At 55.5% G+C, this 22,770-nt stretch overlaps 1 protein-coding gene across 3 annotated transcripts; it reads left to right on the forward strand.

The window, feature by feature from the left end:
- The first annotated feature begins 60 nt into the window (after positions 1-60).
- Positions 61-22,327, forward strand: Krt80 (keratin 80). Of its 3 annotated transcripts, none has more exons than XM_078014651.1 (9): positions 61-794; positions 5,730-5,938; positions 10,773-10,833; positions 11,117-11,212; positions 18,289-18,453; positions 18,913-19,038; positions 19,533-19,753; positions 20,205-20,260; positions 20,340-20,464. In XM_078014651.1, the coding sequence occupies exons 1-9, from the start codon at positions 495-497 to the stop codon at positions 20,390-20,392; spliced, it is 1,287 nt and encodes a 428-aa protein (XP_077870777.1). In that variant the 5' UTR covers positions 61-494; the 3' UTR covers positions 20,393-20,464. The 3 variants fall into 3 exon arrangements, with proteins under 3 accessions (XP_077870777.1, XP_077870778.1, XP_005325040.1); XM_078014652.1 differs by having other exon boundaries at positions 20,358-20,464; XM_005324983.5 differs by having other exon boundaries at positions 63-794; positions 20,393-22,327.
- Positions 22,328-22,770: the final 443 nt, after the last annotated feature.

The following is a 22,770-nucleotide window of genomic DNA, read 5'->3' on the forward strand; positions in this document are numbered from 1 at the left end:
CAGTTACGTCAGCCCTTAGGTATGCATGAGCTCGGTGGTGACAGTTTCTCTCTCTCTCTCTCTCTCTCTCTCTCTCTCTCTCTCTCTCTCTCTCTCTCTCTCTCTCTCTCTCTCTCTCTCTCTCTCACCTTCCTATTAAACCTTCTTCATGCTGCTTCCCCTCTCCCAACCCAGCCAGCCAGCCTGTCCCCCTCCCCAGGCCAGGTCCTGCTCCCTTGGCGGGGACCAGCCCTCTCAGCCAGGCAGATCCCGGGCTGGGGAGAGAGCGCGTGGTGGTGGCGGGGGAGGAGCAAGAGCGACACGTCATCTAACAGGTTGGTCGGGCTGAAGGCGTCCCGCCCTCCCGCAGGTAATGAGCACTGTGCGACAGGTGTTTGCACCTCAGTCCCCAGCTTGCCCTGGCTGCGACAGGAGGCAGCCGCCTGCCGCCCTCCTCCACCCCAGGCTCACTCGCTCATCCCTGGGCCCTCCCGCTCCCAGGCCGGGGGGCCACCATGGCCTGCCAGTCCTGCGTGGTTGGTTTCAGCAGCCTCAGCGGCTGTGAGGTGACCCCAGCGGGCAGCCCCCGGCCTGGAACGTCAGGATGGGGCAGCTGCGGGCCCCCTGTGCCGGGCTTCAGCTCCCGAAGCCTCACAGGCTGCTGGCCAGCTGGCACCATCCCGAAGGTGACCGTGAACCCCAGCCTGCTGGTGCCCCTGGACCTCAAAGTGGACCCAGCCATCCAGCAGCAGAAGAACCAGGAGAAGGAGGAGATGAAGGTCCTCAATGACAAATTTGCCTCCCTGATTGGCAAGGTGAGCAGAAGTAGGAGGGGGTACCAAAAGCCAAGGACCGCCAGGCCTGGGCAGGAGGCGGAGCTCTATTCCCCCCCCCCCCCCCCGTTGGACATCATGCCCCGCCCCTGCCCCCAGCCAATGGGGAGGCAGCATTGCTAACGCGGCGGGCGAACTCTGAGCAGGGACAAAGGAAGGGAGGTCGTGGTCCATCCCGGAGGGGGGGGGGGGGCAAAGGGACTTCAGGATGGCCTCTGACGATGTCTGGATAAGAACATGCTCGTGGCCTGGGGTCATCCTTCCCCCGTAGCAAACTAGAGAGGAGCCCTGAGCTTGACCAAGGGAATGCCTCCTCCCTGGGAGGCTCGTGGAGGCGTGGTCTGCAGTCCTCCAGGCAAGTGGACCGTGGAGATGACCTCCGAAGGTCCTACTCTTGTCCATCGCTCAAGCCTCTGGGCCTGCGGCATCTCTCTCAACGCAACTCTGCTTAGCTTCCCCAATCAGAAGAGCTGGCAGGGGTGTGTGGTTCTGCCGGAAGGAAGCTGCTGCTGGGGCGCGCGGGATGGGAGATGCAGCTTGGGTAGTCAGGAGATAGGAATGCAGGAACGGATGCCTCGGGTCAGAAGTAGGCAGCCAGCAGGCAGCCAACTGGGTAGAAGGGGCCAGTCCCCCATACCACTCTCCCCATTTCCTAGACTCCACCGTGCATAGCTGGTTTAGGGTCCTCATACCCATCTCTGCCCCCAGAGCAAAGGAGTTCCTCAGGAAGTCTTGTTTACCTCCCAAACCTGCTATTACTCATCTCCAAGAAACTTCTGACCAGTCCTCCCAACTCTGCTCCCTCCTGCGCTGCCCAAGAATAACCTTCACAATATCCACAGCTGCACTGGTGCCCTCTGTGCTGGGCATTGTGCTGGGTGCTTTACATATGCATCTCTATTTCCCCCAAAAACCCTCTAAAAGAAGATCATTTTATGCCCATTTCACAGATGAGGAAAACTATCTCTCTGATCCTCCCAGTTTAAAAAAAGAAGAAGAAAGAAAAAAAAACAGCCTTTTGCTTCAGCTCAGTCCTTTCCCTCATCATGGTTCTGACTCTGTGTTCTTCTGCACAGGCCAGTTGTCCCCATGAGATGGGAGCTTGCAGAGAGGGGTGCAGGGAAAACAGTAGCATGCATGGAACATCTGCTAGTGCGAGGCCCTCAGTGAGTACTTGGCAATGCAGCGACATTGAACCCACACAGCAGTGGCTGTTATTTCCCCAACTGATAGATGAGGAAACTAAGGGCCAGAGAAGGTCAAAGTACTGGCCCAAGGTCAAGCAACCAGCAAATGGTACAGTTTAGATTTAAATGCAGGTTGATGAGACAGAACCAGGGGTCTCTGAGGTGGGAATCCTGTCTTCCTCCATTCGTGTTCCTATAGCAGAGGTTTTTGGTCCACATCTGGATGCCCAGAGTGGGGTTCAGTGGAGCGGAAAGAGCCATCTACCCAGGCAAAAACCTCCCTTCCCACACCCCTGGGTACACAGAGCCCCTGCTGCTGGCTGACTTTCCTCAGAGAGCCTCTGCCCTGGGGAGGAGGCAGGTCTCCAGTTAATCCCTTAAAAGGAATGCTTAGCTGACTATGTAATTTGGCTCCCTTGGGTGGCTTTTCTCCCTCAAATGTCTTTTCTCCCTCCAGTGCCAGTGCTGAGGTCACCCTGTGCCTCTGCGTGGGGACAGGGTGAGAGCAAACGAGTGTAGGCATCAGGAGGGGCCCTTAGGGCCAGGGCAATGCCCTCGGAGATCTTTAGCAGAAACAGAGCCTCCCAACCCTCAAGGGTTAGGAGATGGGGTGTCCTTCCTGCAGGATGAAGGGAGATAGAGGTGCCAGGTTTGGGGTCCCTGGTTGCTGAGACTCTGTCCTAGGGAGCCCTAGTAATGGCTGGGAGGGCTCTAGCACATGCAGCAGCGATTAAGAGAGGGAAATGTGGAGCACCGTAGTAGGTGTAAATCCTGGCCCCACAGCTGGCCAGCTGCGTCATCAGCCAGAGCAGACACGTTACTTAACCTCTCTGTGCCTCAATGCACTTCAGTGGAACGGGCTTGTCCACCAAATGGGATAATTTTCGAGAAGCAGTTAGAACACACTTGACACATGGCAAGTGCTTTGTAACTGTTAAATTCTAAAAATCAAATAAAATGGGCCTAGCCCAGGGAGCTCCTAGAACTCATTCCCTGGAGAACAGAGGAGGGAGGGCCCCTCCCAAGATGCTGTGATCAGTGAAAGGATGAGGGCTCGGAGCCAAGAGATGGAAAAGGGATACCCACTCCACACCCCTTCCAGTCCCTCTGAGGCATAGAGAGAGACCAGAGTGCTGCAGGAGTAGGGGGTCAGGTAGACTTCCAGGTTGGCAGAGAAGCCCTGAAGCAGTGTTGTTTCTTCCCTTTGTTAGCTGTGTTTCCTTGGGTAAGCCACTTACCCTCTCTGTGCTTTGTATTCCATGGCTCAATACTGTTCTACTCTCTAGGTAGCCCTGAGCTCCTGCCAGTGGAGGGACTAGCAAGGTCCCATCATGAGACAGGGAGCTGAGAAGTAGCAACAAGAGGAGTGAGGGAGAGAGGGCAGCGTCCACACCCAGCAGGGGCTGCTGCTGGGCCTCATAGCTCCACACATGCGCAAGAGAGGCAGAGTAGACAAGAGAAGGACTGTCTGAGGCTGGGGGAAGGAGGCCATGGAGAGCAGTGGTGAAATGCCTGGACCCAGTGGCAAGGGGACCATATCTTCCCCTGGCCTAGGTGACCACGGCCTAGGTGACCACAGGAAGTCCCTGGAGTCATCCCCCTGTCTGAATGCAGAACAGAGACCAGCACTCAGGGGCTCCTTGACTGAAGGCAGGGGACTTGATGCCCTCCCCAGAGGAATAGGACCTGCCTCCTCCAGGGGTGCTGCCCTCTGGGCTTGGGGACCAGAAGCCCCCCAGGTGGCCCTCCCCCACGGCAGTCCCCAGCACCAGCAGGAGCTCCAGCTTAGGCTGCTCAGTGCCCCCTAGAACATCTCTCCCCACAGCCTGTGCCCTGGGTTTCCTCGTTTACCAAATGGGGCGGCAGGGGGCTGGGGCTGGGGTTCAGTGGCCTAGCATGTGTGAGGCCCTGGGTTCCATCGTCAGCACCACACATAAATAAATAAAATAAAGGTATGGTGTCCATCTACCATTAAAAAAAATATTTTTTAAAAAAATGGGGAGGCAGATGAGACAGACATTGGCTCTCCCAGCTCCTACATGATCTAAAGGCGGGGGCTCAGCCAGAGCAGAGAGGAGGATGAGAGAGGGAGGGCGTGGAAAGACGGGCACCTCTGAGGGCGCTCTGGAGGCCTTTGTTCCTAGAGGGAGGAGCCTTTCTGTAGAGAGGGACCTGGGTGGGAGGTGAGATTCCAGCCCCACCCACTGAGACAACAAGAGACTCTCCCAAGGACAGTGGGAGACAGAAGGCTACCCCTAATCCCCTAAGACCACAAGTGCCCTCAGGCTGGACTGGCCAGCCACTCTCTCTCTCAGCAGACTAGAGGTGAAGCACAGAGCACTGGGGTTAGATTAAAGGAAGAACTTCCTGGTGTGAAGGTTTTCTATTGTTCGTGGGTGGAGGAAGGAACCTCACATCTCTCTTCCCACCCCACCCTCAGTGTCAACATGGGACTCTTGCTTGTCAAAACGGAGGGAAGGTGGGGTGAGCAGATACCTCCCCCCCCAGCGCGTCCTCTCACACACACAAAGCAGGGCAGAACCCTCTTGACCTCCATCCCTACTGAACCTGTTTAGCTATAGCTACAGCGTGCAGTAGGCTTAAGCAGAACCTACCAGTACAGATGGGAGCTAGGCAGCTCTCAAATGCCATCTCTCAGTCCTCCTGCAGCTGTTACCTGCTGTGAAGTTCAAAGGGGGCTTGCCAAGGTCATCCAAGCTTGCCAAGGTCATCCAGGCCTCTCAGGGAGAAACAGGAAACCTGGGGAGGTACACAGGGTGGCCAGAGAGGAGGCAAAGGGTGGGCAGCAGCCAGTAGTGGGGCCTGTCGGGAAAGGTTGGCCATCAATCACTCTGTGACAAGTCACCCCCTGTAAATGAAGAATACAGATCAGCTGAGCCCAAAGCTGCTGGCAGCTCTCCCTGCCAGGCCAGCCGCTCCAGCAGGGGTGGGAGGGACCCAGCTGCTTGCTCGTGTTCATACAGAGCATCACTGGCCCACCAGTCACCGTGTCCTCAAGACAAAACACAGCCCACCGTCCAGGAGCATGCCTCCCACCACAGTGGCCTACCCAGGTCCTGGGACGATCCCAGGCTGACAGGTGGCCAGGACAGAGGAGAAGCAGATAAACTGAGGTCCTGCTGGAGGGAGGGGGCTTCCTGCAGGTGGGCTGCCGGGAGCATCCACGGGGAGGAGGGGCGCAGGCAGGGCTGGGGCTGTGGGCAGGAGAGTGCCAAGACCGGCTGAGCCCAGAGAGGGCAGCAGGGCAAAGAAGAGGTCAGAGGAAGCCCCAGGCCAGGCTGGGCTGGACCAGGGGAGGGACTCTGACAGCCTGCTGGTGGCCCGGCTATGGGTCATGGGGCACAGGAGCCCCCATAGGAGCCGGAGCTTGAGAGTCCTCGGGGTCTTCATCCTCAAGGCCAACCAGGCTGGAACTGAAGGCAGAAGCCAGCCCAGGAAGTCCCCCGGCCTGCGCTCGTTCCCCCTCCCTCATCTAAGCGCCCTGCCCTAGGAAGCCTCTGCTAATTGGCTCCACCTCCATTCTCTCTTATCTCAGCATCTGTAGCTGGAACAATCAGTCACTGGAGGTGCCGCTCTGAATGCTCCAGCAGCCCGAGTGGATGCCATGCCGGCGGCAGATGAACCACCACCTCGGGAAGCCCCCCTGGGGCCCAGGGGCACCCCAGATGGGCCCCGCCCTAGCCCGCTCTTCTCTCTCCTGTCCTCCCAGGTACAGGCTCTGGAACAGCGCAACCAGCTGCTGGAGACCCGCTGGAGCTTCCTGCAGGGCCAGGACTCGGGCACCTTCGACCTGGGGCACCACTACGAGGCGTACCAGGGGCGGCTGCAGGAGGAGCTGCGCAAAGTGAGCCAGGAGCGGGGACAGCTAGAGGCCAACCTGCTGCAGGTGCTGGAGAAGGTGGAGGAGTTTCGAATCAGGTAGGTCCCGGCGCACCCTAGGGAAGCCATGGGCAGGGACTGAGGGTGGGGACCAAGCCGTACTCAAGCCAGAGAAAGGGGAAAGAAAGTTAGGAGACATTCATACTGATGGAGGGCCTCTCGCGTGCCAGGTGCCATTATAAATACTAGGGATGCAGCAGTGACCCTGCAGCCACCCCTCCCCTGTGGTGATCCTTACAGCAAGGCCATTCTTGCGCTGGATCACAGCTGGACCCTGTGCTCTCTGGTCCCTGGGTACTACCACAACCCACAGCCCTGGCCTGAGCAGCCCCCACGTGCACCTTGCAAACACGCTTGCCTGGGCCCCCACACCAAACTGAGGCGGGACATGACGTCACCAGAAGAAAGACAGCTGACTTTCTGCTTGGGTGTGGCTTTGGATTTTAATCTCAGTAGGATGGAAAAAAAACGAGGGGAAGCAGCCAGGCACAGGCAGGGGACAGAAAGGTGGGTTTTATTTTAATAAAAATGCAATCCCCTACAGGTCACATTTGCCAGGCATCAGGGTGGCCCCAGAATGGGGGAAGTAAAGAAAACACAGTCCCCACCAGCAAGATGTTTTGGCAACCTAGTGGGACAGACAGACAGGCCAACCCACAGTGGGTGGGCGGTACTTCCCAATGGTTATGGCCCAGTCCTGGCCTTTAGACCCTGTGGGCCATTAATCCCCTCCCCCACCCTCACGAGCTTTGTGACCTTGAGTAAGTGGCTTAATGCCTGAACCTCAGTTTCCTCCTCTGTGAAATGGGAATGATGGTGGTTGATTCCAACCTGAGGCCAGGCAGAGGTGGACAAGAGGTCAGTGTGGTGTGTGGGAATAATGAGGGCAGCTTTCCATGCCCTTGAAGTCTGAAGTCCCCAGCTCAGAGCTTGACATGGGTTTGCTGAACTGAATTGGCCTAGAGCCAGTTTCTGCCTGTGGTCTAGGAGGACAGAATAGGCACTTGGGTGACTTAGTGGACAGGTGACCCCCTCTGACCAGATCAAGGGCAGGGCTTTAGGAACAAGGAGGCTGAGGCAGAGCAGAGAGGCTATGTTCCTATACCCCTAAACTTGGGTCTTGTTCTCTTTCTGAGGTCCCCCCAGTCAAGGTGAGGGAAGGATGGAGTATGGCTGGACCCCCATCTCCCTCCCTTCAGCTCAGCCCAGCCCTAAGTCCTGTCAGTTGGTGGCCAGGCCTGCATTCTCTGGAGCAGCCATCCTGGCAGGACTAGTGGGGAGGCAGCCTGTCCAGGAAGCCAGGAATCTGGGCCTCTCCTGGAGCCTTACCCTCCCAGGTATCTGATAGTCCATTCTGAACTGTCCAACTGCCCAGCATCTGATGGAGCCATGGCGGTTTCCAGAATCCACCACCCATTTCACTGGTCTCTGACCTTCAAAGGATCAGAGAATGGCAGAGCTGGATGGGGATGTTGGGTCCTCTTTTTATAAGGAAGCAAACAGAGGCCCAGAGAGGTCAGGGTTTGTCCTCAGGCACGTGGCCACACATGCTAAGCCCACAACTCCGCTTGCCACGCACAGGCTCTCCCAGCAGCCCAGCCAGGTGGTGTCTGTGGGAGCACGGTGGAGCTGGGAGTCCTGTACAAACACCACCCGTTGTTTTCATCTGGCTCAGCCCCTGCCTGGCCTGCTGCCTTGTTTCCATCCGCCTGCTGTCTGACTTACAGATTAGGCTCAGGGCTTCTTCTTGTTCCTCTCTGGATAGGAAACCCACTTCAGTAGGCAGAGGAGAAAACTGGGTCTGGTGGCAAGGTTCCTGGGTCTGCAGGCCAGAGCCAGGGAGCTGCAGCCTAGCTGTGCAGAGCCTGGGGCCTCCAGGAGGCAGGCGACGCCAGGTGGAGCCCTAGCAGGGAGGGGCTGTGCCTGGCCTCTCCAGGCGATGAGATCAGCCTTGCTCCCAGAAATAAACAAGTTACCAGGGAGAGGGGTGCAGGTGTGACAAGCCTGAGAACGGGTTTGGGAGCTGGGAGCTGGCAGACTGGCAGAGAAATAGGGGGAAATTGGGGATAAGGTGTCACCTAAGCCTCTATGGGGAGAGAGACTTTCAAGGGCCTGGAGGTAGCAGGGACCCCAAGGATTAGATCATCTAACTTTTCTATTTGCTAAGGACAAAGCCAAGGCCCAGCAAGGGGAAGCGACTTGCCCAAGCCCACACAGTAAGTGACTCAGGGACACCGCCTACAGTTGTGAAAGCTGCTTAATGACAACAGCAGACCATTGAGGGGCTGAGATCAGTTGAGCATCAGGCTGTGAGAGCTGAGGTGGGTCACACACCCCCTTTCTTTCTAATTCAGACAGACTGGGGATGACCCAGTGATAGCCTCAGGGGGACTAGGAACTAGCCTCAGACAGGAACCCAGTGTCTGGCCTCAGCCCAGTGCACCTGCTGTGCCAGCAGCCTCCCCTGGCCAGGCCATGAAGGGCCAGGGCAAGCCCAGCCTAGGAAACAGGCCATGAGGAGTGTCCTCAGGTTCCCATACTTCCTGTGTCCTTTTCTGGCAAGAGAGTCACTATACTCCCCTGTATATGTTCTCCACGGTCCTTGGTGGCCTCTCTTGGCAGATCTGCAAGGAATGGCCTGGAAATACCCATTACCTCCCAACTCCCCCAGCAAGGACATCTTCAAGGGGGTGGGAGGCGGGTGAGACCCAGTGCTCCCAGTCCAAGGCCTAAGATCCCCTCCTAAGGTTTTTCAAGGGACATAGTTGACAAATAAGTCAGCAGGCTCCAAGCAATAGGAATTACTTCATGGGACAGGTGAAGGTCAGAGGGTGGATGATGGGGACCTCTGGTGGGGAGGAAGGAAAGGGCAGAGAGGGGTGAGATACCTGGGCCCCCCAAGACTGCTGTCCCCCAAATCCTGCCCCTAGGCAGGCAGGACTTTGCTATCCAGAAAGGATGGGGGAGGGCTCAGCACCCCCAGGCCTTGGAGGTCCTCAGACTCCCCCAGATTTCAGGGGGAAGCCTGTTCAAGTTAGCCCATCCCTGATGATCTGCCAGAGGTCTACAGAGCCACTCTGGTTCCACAGTGAGGCTTCTGGAGGCTTCTGTCTGAGGATGGGAGAGACCAAGATGGAGGGGCCAAGCCTTGGAGTTTCCTGAGTGCCAGGCTCTGCTGGGAACACTGTGTCCTAACCTTTTGGGTCTTCACAACATCTCCATTATCATGACTAAGGCACACACACAGTAGCCTACCCAAGGCCACACAGCAAGTCATCAGGGAAGCCAGGACTTGAGCCCCTGCTTAGCCAGCACACCCAGCCCTTCTCTGAGCCTGTTTCTTCATCTGTCAAATGGGAACCATAGAGGGCTGGGGATGTAGCTCAGTTGGTAGAGTGCTTGCCCTGCATGCACAGGGCCTGAGTTCATTCCCTAGCACCACAAAAAAAAAAAAAAAAATGACCCATAGGACCTCCCAAGCTGGGGCTCTGAGGGTCATAGGGGAGGCTGTAGAGGGCACCCAGCACAGGAAGGAGGTGGCCCAGGGCACCAGTCACACCCATCTCTCGTCAGGGTGTTTGTGGACATTTGTTATCCTGGCCCACCTCTCTGCCCAGCCCCTGTGACCTACATCCTAGAGCGTCTCACAGATTCTTGGAAGCTAAGGCATGGCCAGGGACAGCCTGTGCACCCAGCACCCTGAGATCCAGAGACCTAAGTGCCCTGTGGGTCCTCACCACCCTGAGGTCCACTCTCCTCAGCTCCCCGGGTGGCTGGTGAACAGGAAGGCATGGCGGTGTGGCAGGTCCAGCCAGCAGTCACAGGCCATGGATAACACCATCCTGGCTATGAAGTCAGGGACTGGGGCAGGTGGCAGGTGGCTGAACTGAGAGCTGCCCCTGATTCAGGCTTTCCCTAGAGGGGAGGGAAGATGGAAGAAGCCACATAATCCTGTGTATGCTAGGGCCCGCAGGGGCTGTCAGCAGACACTACCAACCCAGATGGCCAAGACAAACATCTTGATTGGAGGAAGAGGGTCAGGTCAGGGATGGAAGAATCCTGTCCCCTGGAGCAATAGGATTTTTTTTTTTTTTGGTACCAGGTATTGAATTCAGGGGCACTCAACCCTGAGCCACATCCCCAGGCCTATTTGTATTTTATTTAGAGACAGGGTCTCACTAAGTTGCTTAGTGCCTCACTTTTGCTGAGGCTGGCTTTGAATTTGTGATCCTCCTGCCTCAGCCTCCCAAACTGATGGGATTATAGGCATGTGCCACCACACTCATTTGCAATGTGATTCTTGTTGCCAACATGAGGTGGCCTTGACAGAGAAGAGAGCTCTGATGCTGTCGGCCACTGCACAGACACCCCTAGATGAGGAAGCTGCCAAGTGGGGGTGGGGAAGTTCCTTGTCCAAAAATACCCTCTTTCCATCCTCCCTTTGGAGGGAACATGATGGCCTCCCACTGTCTCAAAAAGCAGAGGGAAGAAGGGTGGGGCTGCAGGGAGGGAGCAGAGGTGGGAGAGAGGGAGCTGTGAGCGGGAGCCTGGGGACGACTCCATCCTGAAGCACAGCTTGTCTGAACCTGAGATTCTCAGGGCATGAGAAAGGGCTACAGTCAGGAGAGGCTTCCTGGAGGAGGTGATCATGCAGCAGAACCAGGAAGGGACAGGAGCTAGTGGGAAAAAACTGAGTAGTCCCAGGAAGGTGGGGACATGTCACAGAAGACACCTGAAGGATGGGCTGCTTTTCTAATTGGCACAGGCACTGAGTAGGGTGAGGCCCTGAGCCCCATCCAAAGGAAATTAACCAACCCCAAGCTCTCGCCACATTCAGTTAAGCAGTTCCTCCCTCCCCACCACCCCCTCGCAGGTATGAGGACGAGATCTCCAAGCGTACAGACCTGGAGTTCACCTTTGTCCAGCTGAAGAAGGTAGCCTGCCCAGCCCGCCCCAGGGCTCCTTCCTCATGGGCCCCCACCCTCTTTCCCTCAGAATCACCTCTGTGCCCAAGCAAAGCCCCCAAGGGCTTAAGTCCCAGGACCCAGGGACAGAGAGATACTCTAGTCCCCACCTGGCCCCTTTACCCAAGCTCTGAGCCAGATCTCCTCTGGGAATCACCTCCCCACACTCTCACCCAGGAAGCTAAGTTCCCCTACCCAGTCCTGCCTGGAACCCAAGCATCTCTCCATCTCTCACCGCTGCTCCCAACCCCAGGACCTGGATGCTGAGTGTCTTCGACGGACTGAACTGGAAACCAAGTTAAAAGGCCTACAGAGCTTCATGGAGCTGATGAGAACCATCTATGAACAGGTGAGTGAGAAGGGGCTCACATCCTGTCGAGCTAAGAGCTGAGTGCCACAGGCAAGGGGTGCAGGGAATGGGAGGATATCCAGAGGTAGGGAGCCTCCAACAGCCGAGAGGTCCAACCACAGACATAACAATGTCCCATGCTCCTTCCTGTCCTGATGTCAATCGTCCTGCATGTCTCCTTGCCACTCGTTTCATGGAACATGGGTAGGTGCCCCAAAGCCCCCTCTCTCAGGGAGAACCTTATTTCTCTGTGTGCCGGAGTGTCAAAGGTATGGGGACCAGATGCTTCGGGCAAAGATCAGGAGGCTGGCCTCAGTCCAAGGCCCTCAAATAACATTTCCGTTTGGACTGCTCTCTCTTTAATCCCTGCAGCCTAAACCACAAGGACCCCCAGTTCTAGCTTTGTTGGGTTTGCATTTCACCTTCCCCCTTTGGGGCTAAACAGGGAGGACTCACAGTTGGCTTCTGCCAGAACAAAGATGATCCAACCAGTGCAGATGAAGGAGCCTCTAGAATACATTCTCGTTTGTCTCCTGAGTCTTCAGCTAAGCCTGAGTGGACAGTGGCCCAGCAAGGCCTCTGGTGCCACCAGTCCAGTCATCAGATGGCCCTGCTGCCGGCTCCCAGATGCTGCCCCTCCTCTGCACGGTGCCTGCAGGGTTCCTCCTCTCCAGCTCACCTCTTTCAGGGGTCTGAGTTATAGAGGTGACACTTCTGCACCAACAGGCCCTTCCACAAGTGTCTTTGGTTGAGCTAAGAGTGGGCAGAATTACTTCTGGGGTTGACAGGGCTCTGCAGACTGGGTGCCACACATTGCAGATGCCAAGCTGTGGCACTCAAGTTAAGATCAGAGCAGAGATCAAAGTCACCATCACAATCAGAATGTTCTGCTGTGGACCCCATGGGCTGCTGACCACAGCTTCATGGCCTCATCCTGTGGACAGGGAAGTGAGACCTTGTATCTATGCATGGGCCCGGTTCCTTCCAGCAGGTTCCATGCCCCCTGGGGCCTCTGTGGGACTGAGACCTGTTTGTTCCCATGGCACATAGCACAGCAGAGAGAATACCGTCTCCCTTGGGAGCAGCAGGAAGGTAGCCCTTGCAGGCCCACCCATATCAGAGCCCTGCAAGTGTCCTATCCAGGAGAGCCCTGCCCAGCCACGGCAAGCCCTGTGGGACTGAGCAGGGCTCCCACCAGCTGGCTTGAGAAGTTGACTGAGAGCCCCTTTGCCCAAACTCTGCTGGCTGGTGCAGGGCCTGGCAGACATCAGCCAGCATTTCCAAATTTTTGCTCACCCCTGCTCTCAGCAAGCTCCATGTTCAAGCCCTAAGCAAGGCCCCGATCCTGACTCAGCCTTGCTTACCCCTTCTGTAACTGTGAGCGTCCTGTTTCTCCTCTCTGTGCCTCAGGATCCTCATCTGCAAAATGGAAGAGTAACTGAGCAGTAGTGGAGTTGTGCTGCAGGCTCAGCCCACTTGTCCATTAGACAAGTATTTGTGGCATGCCGACTGGGCGCCAGCATTACCCCCACAGCCTGAGTAAGACAGAGAAGTCCCTCCTCACCAGGAGGGCTCCACCTAGGTCAGAGGAGACAGGTGACATGCAAAAGAACAAGCCCCTGAGGGAGATCACTCAGGAGGGCATTAAGGGCAGGTTGCCAAGAAGCTGGTGACCCAACAGTGCTGGGGGAGAGGACCTTCAGAGCTATGGCCAGGGGCCCTCTCTGAGGAGGTACAATCAAGCCAAGACCCAATGACAGGGAGGTCCACACCAGTGGAAGAGCTGTGCGAAGTTTCTAAGGCAGGAGTGAGCTCGTGACTAAAGGGAGAGAAGGAAGTCACTGTGGTCACTTCAGAAGGGCAGAGTGGGAAGTCAGGGAGAACCAGCAGGTGGGCTCATCCAGGATCCTGGACTCTGAGACAGAGTTTGACCTTATCTGAGTGTGATGGGCACTGGGGTGGGGCAGTGCAGGGGGTTGGGTGCCGTTTGTACCTTGAGAAGACTGCTGTGGAGCAGGGACTACAGTGAAGGTGACCATGAATCACAGCTGCCCCTCAGTGTCCTCAGGGAATTGGTTCCAGGATCTAGGCACATCCCCAGCCCCTGGACATTCAGTTCTTCATTTAACAGGGCATAGCATCTGCACATAACAACACATCCTTCCACAACCTTCCATTCCTAGATTGCTTAGGAGACATAATGCTATGTCAGTGCTGTGTCAATAGTAGTTGCTCCACTGTATTGTTTTAGAGAATAATGGCCAGGAAAAAAGTCTGTACCTGTTCAATTTTTCCATCCATGGTTGGTCGAATCCTCAGATGTGGAACCCGTGGATAGAGAGGGGCCACTGGATAGCAGTTATTGTCACTTTGGGAAGCAGCAAGGTAGCAAGTTGACTTTGGGGTACAAGTTCTGTGTTTCCCTCCCTTTTCCACTTGAGTGTGAGGAGGAAAACACTGACCATTTGCCAAAAAGATCCCCCACCCCAGTGGGTCTCTAGACAGCACTAACAGAACTAGAAGAGGATCCATATCTAAGTTTTCTAGTAGCCACATTTTTTTAAAAAGAAACAAAAAATTTTAATAGTATTTCAACCCAATATAGCCAAAATATGATTATTTCAATCTGTAATCAATATAAAAAAAGTGGGCTATCTTATATCCTTTGTCTCATACTAAATATTCAACATCTGGTGCATTTTTTACAATTACAGTCTATCTCAGTTTATACTAGCCACATTCCAGTGCTCAGCACCACCTATGACAGCTGGACGGAGCAAGTCTAAGCACAGGCATGTGCCAGCTACAGAAAAACATGGCAGCACCCGAGTATCCCCAGAAGGCCGGCCACTCTAGTTTGTATCAGATCAGAAAAGCATTGCTGTCCAGGCCCATCCCATACCCCAGAAAGCAGCCTTCCCCTCCCCCAACACAGGGACACCTGCAAAACCCTTCCCAGCCCAGGGCAGGACCCCATGACATGATCTGCTCAGGGCCTCATCTGCACACTGCAGCCTTCTCTGCACCCTCTGCCCCTCCCCTCCAGGGACAAGAGCTGGCAGGGTGAGAGGACCCTGGGCTGGCAGAAGTCCACATTCTGCTCAGCTCTGGCAGAACATTCCAGCTCCCTTGTGCACTGGGGACTTGGATCCATCCAGCATGATCACTGCCTGCCCCACCCATGAGCTATAGTTCCAGAGAGATTAACTGTGGAATCTGTTGACAACCTCCTGCAGCCAGGCTCCCCTCCCAGCAGGTAGATCCCTGCAGAAGGAACAGTACTGTCTAAATGGCATGGGCAGGGTGGCCACTCCAGGCATAGGCTGCTTTGCCCCTGGACCTGTTGTTCAGCTCTGTCACCTTTACCAGTTACAGCAATAGACTCTGTAGTTGCTATCTATTGAGCACCTACTACAGCCCAGGTATTGTGTTCTGAGCTTTCCCGACTTAATCTCAGTTAATCCTCTCCAGCAAGTCTGAATGAGGGCTAATGATTAAGTAAGCACGGATATTCGAGCGGCTTGGACTTGAATCCTGGCATAGTAAACATGGCAGGTGAATCAGACCAGATTGTCTTAATCTCACTCTCTGACTCAACATCTCCATCATTAAAATAGGAAGAAGAATAGCACTACCCCTCCAGGCTGTCGTAAGGATTTATTTTTTAATAGATCCTAAAGAACTTAGAACAGTAGCTGGCACATGGCAAACATTTCATAAACGTTAGCTGGTTTCAGTTCTATAATTATACCCATTTCACAGACAAAAAACAGAGACTCAGAGAGGTTTAAAAACTTGACCAGGGTTACCTAATTAATAAGAGGTGGTAGTATTCAGAGTCCAGTGTGCTTAAGTGCTACATTTTGCTAATCAGCACTAAGTTACCCCATGAGTGTCACCATCTAGCCTGCAGTGGGAAACCCTCTGAGGGTGGTCACATACATACAGTAGTCTTCTCAGGCCCTAACCTGTACCTTGGCTTAATTCTTGCCAACTTTGTGGTGCTGGGGGCCCATCCCAAGGTGGCACCTTCACACCACACAGGCAAGCATTGTTATACCTTCTGCTCTTGGCAGAGGCCAGCATGTCCAGACGGGTCTGCAGATATTCTGACTCCATTTCCTACTTCCGTTTACCACACTCCTGCCAAGCCTGCCTCTTTCAGAAAGGCTCTGAGGCTGTTCTATCAGCTGTGATTTGCAGATCCCTTCTCCCTGACAGGGCAATCCCCTAAAGCATCTCTTGGAAGTGGCATGGCTGTTTTTTGTTTGTTTGTTTAAACATTTATTTTTTACTTGTGGGTGGACACATACCTTTATTTATTTTTATGTGGTGCTGAGGATCGAACCCAGTGCCTCACACATGCTAGGCAAGCTCTCTACCACTGAACCACCAACCCAGTCCTGTGGCCTGGCCTTTTTCTGAGCCACATCAAAAGGCAAATTGGTCCTGGTCCTGGTCTGGAAGTGCTGCTGGGGTTCTGTCCAGGATCCCCTGCTCACTGACCTTCATTATGCTTCTACCAAGGAACTTCATCTGCCCTTAGGCACGCCTGCCAACATGATGGTTCCATGTCATAAGTGTTGGGGGATAGCTGGGCCCAATGGTCTATACCTGGAGTTCCAGCTACTCAGGAGACTGAGGCAGGAGGATTGCTTGGGCCCAGGAGTTCAAGGCTACCCTGGGCAACATAATGAGGCCCCATCTCAAAAAAAAAAAAAAAAGACATGTTACAAGAATACTGAGCAGTAGAGGGGCAGTAGAGGGGCAGCATGGGTCTGCAGTGACTTTCAGCCTTGTTCTGGGCTGGCCTCTTAGCCTGCCTCTGCCCAGAGGCTTCTGTTAAGTTTATTGGAAGACTAACCAAAACCCCCCAGCAGGAGACCCCAAAGGGCAGCTAGCCACTGAGCTCAGGACAAAGGCAGGATACCCGAGAGGGTCTTCACAATGACTGCCACCACCTAAGCTATCTTTTCCAGAAGTCCCTCCTTGTCCCCAAGAGGTGCTGGTGGGCAGAGATGGCAGGTGAGCAGATGGAAAGGGTATCCTTCATGGCTGCCCACATAACCTGTCTGAATCTACTTAGTCCCTAGATATAAGTCATGTGTCTAGATACTTAATCCCTAGATACAACCCCAAGATACAAGTCATGGATTGGAAGTATCAGCCCCCGACAGGGACAGAAGCCAGAGGATCCACCATAACTTAACCATAATGGAAATGTGGGGTCCCAAAAGTCAGGTGCCAGGGTCAGAATGCAACCACAGGCTAAATGGCTGAGCCTGGACCAGAGCCAACCTCCAGATCCAGCTGCTAATACAAAGTGGGGGACATGTCAAACATGGTCACGGGTACAATTAGAAAAATCCAGACTGTGGGGAACAGTCTCAAGGCAGACAATCCTGTTCCAATAAGAAAAATTACAAGGAAACAGAGAAATGGAGGGGTGTTAGTAGGTTAAAAGAAACTTGGGAACCAAGTGCGGTGGCACACACCTGTAATCCCAGTGGCTCAGGAGGCAGGAGGATCAAGAGTTCAAAGTCAGCCTCAGCAACTTAGAGAGGCACTAAGCAACTCAGTGAGACCCTGTCTGTAAATAAAATACAAGAAAGGGCTGGGGATGTGGCTCAGTAGTTTGAGAGCCCCTGAATTCAATTCCTAGTACCAAAAAAGAAAGAAAGAAACTTGGGGTCATGTGGACCAATGACAAGGTACAGACCTTGTTTGGATCCTGATTCAGAGTTTTAAATATTTTTGAGGCCATCAGCGGTTTGGGAATACTGACTGAAATGTGATGACTGAATTAGAGGTCAAGGTAGACTGTGGGCCCATGACCCATGCCTGCAATGAGCCCAGTGCCACTCCCCCTTCTGCCTGGCAACTCCCTGCCTCCCTGAGGCCCTTTGGCCAACTGACTCCCGCCTTCTGCACATGCTGGTTGCGATGCTCTGTTTACACACCCCCACTCCTCCCTCCCACACTGAGGCCCTGCCAAGCCCAGCCTGTTGTTCAGTGTCCCAGGGGAAGCAGCCCAGGCTCAGGGTGACACCTTGCAACCTCTGTGCAGACCCCTGTTCCCATTTGCTTCCCTATGCACCCCTGAGCCTGAGGCTGGCAGGCCAGGGCCATAGAAAGCTGGCCTGGGCCCAGGAAGACACCAGAGAAGGCTTCCGCTCCAGGCCTTGACCCTTCATGAAAGCAGAATAGGAACAACAAGGACAGAGCCCTAGGTCCCTGTGTGCCCCTCTCAGCCGTCTCCACCACCCACTGTCCTCCTCCATGACCCAGGAGGATATGTGACAGCACTCAGCACTGTCTGGCCTGGGGTGAGCCTCAGGGAAGTGGTGGGTTTTGCCATTTCCAGAGGGCTCTGGAGACCGGAAGGAGATCAAAATATTGTCATGCTTTAGGGCCAGCTTCCTCAGCCAGAGGGGGAGTGGGCAGTGAGCCTCTGGTGGGACTCTAAAGTCACAGCAACACCTTTCACAGGCTGGGCCCATTTTCAAAGAGGTCAGGCGATGGTGAGGGCAGATTGGCCCACTTCTAGCCTCACCCTGCCCCTCCCCATCCTCCATTCCCTCATGCATTCAAGAACCCTTGCCAGACGTGGGGTTCCAGAGGTGAACTTGGCTCTGCCCGGTTCTCAGGGAGCTTCTCACCCAGTGAGGACCAGGGTAGGGGCATGCAGAACTGCTTGCCACAGAGCATGGTGACAAAACAGTAAGCAGAGAGACCTGCCTCAGCTGCCAGTCTGGGCCTTTTCCCCATCAGCCAGGAGGAGGGTGTCCCAGCCAGGAAGAGAGCAACTGGGCCGATGGTGGGTAGACAGGGAATAAGGCCTCTAGAACCACCAGCCCCTCCCTGGCCCTCCCCTCGGCTCAGAGAGGGAGCATTTTACATAGGTGGGCCGAGGGCAGTGAGCTGAGGAGAGGGTCTCTTTCAATGACCTCTCCAGGGAGACTGGAGGGGAACAGCCTCACTCTCCATTGCCTCTGGGGACGAAGGGACTGTGGGTGGCTAAGGGGCCTCGTGCCCTCCCCACCAGCCCTGAGCCCTCCACATCTGTGCCCTGCCAGGAGATGAAGGACCTGGTAGCCCAAGTGAAGGATGTGTCAGTGACCGTTGGCATGGACAGTCGCTGCCACATCGACCTGAGCGGCATCGTGGAGGAGGTGAAGGCCCAGTATGACGCCATCGCAGCCCGCAGCCTGGAGGAGGCCGAGGCGTACTCACGCAGCCAGGTTTGGGGCTGACCACGTGGGGGGGATGGCTCCCTCTGGACCCTAGGAAGGGCTGTTCTAGAGACGGCTGAGCTCACTTTCAGCTCCAGATCCTCAGGTTCTCCGAGAGGGCAGTGGGGACGTGTGGGGCAGGCACGGGTGGGCATTTCATAGCGGGTATGGGAGCTGGGCACCTGCCAGCCCCTGAGGAGTGGCCAGGAGGGAAGTCCATGGTCTGTGGCCTCCTGGAGGTCATTGGTGGTGCTGTCCCCCAGCAGCACCAGGCCAGAGGCAGGGACAGCTATTGGGGTTCACTAAGAGTGGCCCAGCAGAGGCCACCCAGAGGCACATGGTGGGGCAGGAGGGAGTCAGGCATGAAGTAGGGCTGCAGAGGAGGACTGAGAGATGGGGATGAGGGTGAGGGGTGCTGGGAGGGCCACAGTGAACGACCCCTCACATGACTTCCTCCATCCCTTCCAGCTGGAAGAGCAAGCCGCCCGCTCGGCAGAGTTTGGGAACAGCCTCCAGAGCAGCCGCTGCGAGATCGCTGATCTCAATGTGCGCATCCAGAAGCTCCGGTCCCAGATCCTCTCGGTCAAGAGCCACGTGAGTATCTGCAGGACCCCTGCGGGTGGGAGCAGAGAGGAAAGCGGGGAGACACATGGTCACACGCACACACGCTCAGTACATGCAAGACCTGACTGAGTGACCCTGAGCAGGTTGCCTCTGTGCCTCTGTGGTTTCCCAGCCTGCCATATGGGAGAGGAGGGCAACCTGAGTGTACACCCAGGGCCCACCCCTAGATCCCTCACCAACCAATCAGAGAGAAGGGATTGGAAGCCTAAGTCCCAGCTTCTAACCAGGATAAGCCATCACAGCAAGTGCCACCCTGTAGGCAGCTCTTCTGACCCTAGAAGAGGGTCTTTTTAGCTCTCACTGAACACCCTCTTGTTGCATTGCAAGCGCTACCACCCAGAAATGACCTTGCTTAGCCCCACATACAGACATGTAGGCCACCGAGGACAGAGGTGACTCGTGGCCCCAGACAGCTCCTCCCTCCCTCTGTGCCCACCAACTCCCTCCCTCTGTCCTGCGTGCAGTGCCTGAAACTGGAGGAGAACATCAAAGCAGCTGAGGAGCAAGGAGAGCTGGCCTTCCAGGACGCCAAGGCCAAGCTGGCTCAACTGGAGGGGGCCCTGCAGCAGGCCAAGCAGGACATGGCGCGGCAGCTGCGCGAGTACCAGGAGCTGATGAACACCAAGCTGGCCCTGGACATCGAGATCGCCACCTACCGCAAGCTGGTGGAGGGCGAGGAGAGCCGGTGAGGACAGGGCTGGAGAGAGGGAGGGCTGAGGGAGGCCCAGGCCAGGCAGAGCCAGCCTCCCCTCCAGCAGGACACACTGAGCCTGGCAAGCCTGGGTTCCAGACCAGCTTGAGCTAGTTACTGGGATCTCAGTCCAATTAATTAAATTCTCAAATTTACCATCTTAAAATTGGGCTGATGGTAAACATGGCTCTCCTGCAGTAGGGAGGGTTAACATGAGGATGCCTGCAAATGCCTGTCAACAAGTGTTCAGGAAAATTAGCCATGTATACAGAAGAAAGAGGGGACAAGCAAAGAGAGCCGGCAGACCAGGGTCATACCATAGGGCAAATCCAAGGCTGCAAGTGACAACCAAGAATCCCCTCCACTTACCAGTCCCCAGGTCCCCAATCCCAAGGGAACTAAAGCCACATCTCCCTTCACATACCCCCAATGTCCTCCCACACAGAATGGACTTGCCCTCAGTCACCGTGGTCAGTGCTGTGCAATCCAGGCCTAGAGTTGGTGAGTCCACCTGCCCCAAGAACCCATGGTGGGGAGGCACAGGGTGCAGGGGATCATGACCCTAAAGGTATTGTTTAAGTGGCTCCCAAACCTCCAGCCCCTCCCCTCCCCCACCCCTTGTATCCCATATAGCTGCCTCCAAGTCACTCCACTCCAAGGGCTCCTTCCGGAAGAAGAAGAACCGCAGAGGGCCCGTGATCAAAATCACTGAAATGTCAGAGAAGTACCTCTCCCAGGAGTCTGAGGCCTCAGATTAAGACAGCTGGACCCCAAGAGTCTCAGGTCACTCCCACTGCAGCAGGTGGGACTTAAGCTGGACTCAAGAAAGCAGCTTGGAGCCTCCAGGTTGGAAGGGGAGATGAGACCAGGATGCTGAACAGAAAGAAGAAGGGTTCCAGCCAGAGGCGGCCTTCTCGAGGGTTGCCGGGGTGGAGTGGAGCATCCCCAGCTCCACGCCCTGCCAATGTCTCACAGTCCCCCTTCCCACCTTCTGGCCACAAGTTTTCCTGGCTGGGTAAACTGGAACTTGGGGTCAGTTTGTGTCCTCCTCCTTGCTCCTCTGAGGCTCCTCCTCCAGTGCAGGGCTCAGACCCAGGTGCTTCCAGTCCCTTGTCCAGTGCTTGCCCCCAACTCCTCTCTCCAGCCTTGCCTTGCCTTGCCACCATCTCAGAACAGAGGCTGCTGCCCTCACCTCCAGCCCAGGCTCTGGGCTGAGCTGAGAGGGCCACTCAGGCCCTATCCTGTATCTGGAGTCCCTGCAGAGGTGGGATGTTGAGGACCCCCTGGCTCTCCTGCACTTGGGCTCCCAGACACCTGACAGTATTAGGGAGTGGAGGGAGGAGGCCCTGGAGGTCAGAGGCCTGAACCCTTTTCTCTCTGGTCCCTCCCAGGAGATTATAGACAGAACTCCCCCACCCCACCCCCAGCCACTCCAGAAGCTCTGCTGGCCATGGCCAGCTCCCTGGGAGCAGAAGCCAGATGGCAGTCTGACCTGAGGCAGGAGAACTAGACCCTCTCTTCACCTCCCTGTCATTCCAGGGCTCCCCACAGGGCCTGGGATCTGAGTTCTCTGCCCCCAGCCCAGTTCTCTCCCACCTCAACCCTGGCCCTGGTACAAAGGCCCTGGAGACCCGTAGCCCCACCCCTGCCATGGCTCATTTCCCAGGAATCCCACTTCTCGGGGTCCCTATTCTCTCCACTGGGCCAGTCTGGCCCTCCTCTCTTTTGCATTCCCTGAGGAACCCAGGACACCACACACCTGTGGGCTTCTAGCTCTTTCATTTTCCCCCCTCTGGATCCTTCTTTCCCCCTGGACCCTTCTTCCCCCCATGCCCACTCTGCCTGCCTCCATCGGGCCATGAAGGAGGTACAATCCAGGCAGGTCTGGGAGCCTCTCGGAGTCCTTGAGGTCAGGCTGAGGTGCCCCAATGACAGTCTTAAAACAGCTCCACCAAAGAGAAAACCGTGCAGCCCACAACATCTGGGGTGGGCAGGAGCAGCCCGGTTTCCTTCTCTTGGCCTCACCTTTAGGGTTTGCAGGGGACCCTGCCAGCTGCAGCTTCCCACTTCACAAGCCACCTCTCTCCTCCCCTCCTCTACTCACCCTCACCTCACCTCCTCTTCTAGCCTGTCTCTCCTCTCATCTCCCAGGACAGGGTGCCTTAGGGTCTCAGCCCCTCCTAGGCCTCAAGGTCCTCCAGGCCTGTGGGGGGCGCTGATGGTCTTCCAAGCCTGGTCAGCAGGAACTCAGCTATATGTACTCATCCCTGAAGTCCCCAAAGAGGGTGCTCGCTGCTGCTTTCTCTCGGGCTATTTATTGGTTTCCAAGGGAGCAAATCCTCAGTGGGGATATGAGATATACGAAATATATATTATTTTTTCATAACTTATGTAGCTTTTAACTTATTGCTTCCCTTCCTGTTTCTGCATGAGCAGTGCTGTATGTACTCTCTGGATTTTAGATAAACATATCCCAGCCACCCCACCCAACTGGCTGACTAGCTTGGGCCAATGCCCCCTCTCCCTGCCAAGGGATGAATAAAGTGTTGAGATTTGTCCATTGATAAAGGCTTGTGTCTGTTTTTAATCTCTCCCCTGGGCTAGGTCAGGCACTGGTCAGTCAAGCTGACTGTGGGATTTATGAATTCTCCAATTACAGAGAAAGGGGTCCAGGGTCCTAGCTATACCTTCATGAAAAAGTCCCCTGCCCCACCAGATTACAAGGGGACTGAAATAATGTTGATCCACACTTTCGAGACCTCTTGGTTTGTCCAGGCACATGGAGGCCACCTCAGCAAGCACAGATGGGGGTTCCCCAAGTGGCAGGGTTCCCCTTCCAGCACTTCTGCCCAACCATAGCACTGGCACCATCCAGAATATATTCCAATAGATGCAGGCCTAATCCTGCCAATCCAATGCCAGATCAACAAATAAGGATCAAAGACCTTCTCAGAGCCCGGCTCTATGCTTGGACACCAAGAGTGCCATCCACCTCTCCACTCCAGGGAACC

Source organism: Ictidomys tridecemlineatus, chromosome 6 (genome assembly GCF_052094955.1).
Source record: "Ictidomys tridecemlineatus isolate mIctTri1 chromosome 6, mIctTri1.hap1, whole genome shotgun sequence".
Classification (NCBI taxonomy): Eukaryota; Metazoa; Chordata; class Mammalia; order Rodentia; family Sciuridae; genus Ictidomys; species Ictidomys tridecemlineatus.

Coding starts and splice junctions, on each gene's coding strand:
- Krt80 (XM_005324983.5), top strand. CDS start 495: ATGGCCTGCCAGTCCTGCGTGGTTGGTTTCAGCAGCCTCAGCGGCTGT. Junction 795..5,729: donor TTGCCTCCCTGATTGGCAAG/GTGAGCAGAAGT, acceptor CTGTCCTCCCAG/GTACAGGCTCTGGAACAGCG. Junction 19,754..20,204: donor GTGGAGGGCGAGGAGAGCCG/GTGAGGACAGGG, acceptor CCTCCCACACAG/AATGGACTTGCCCTCAGTCA.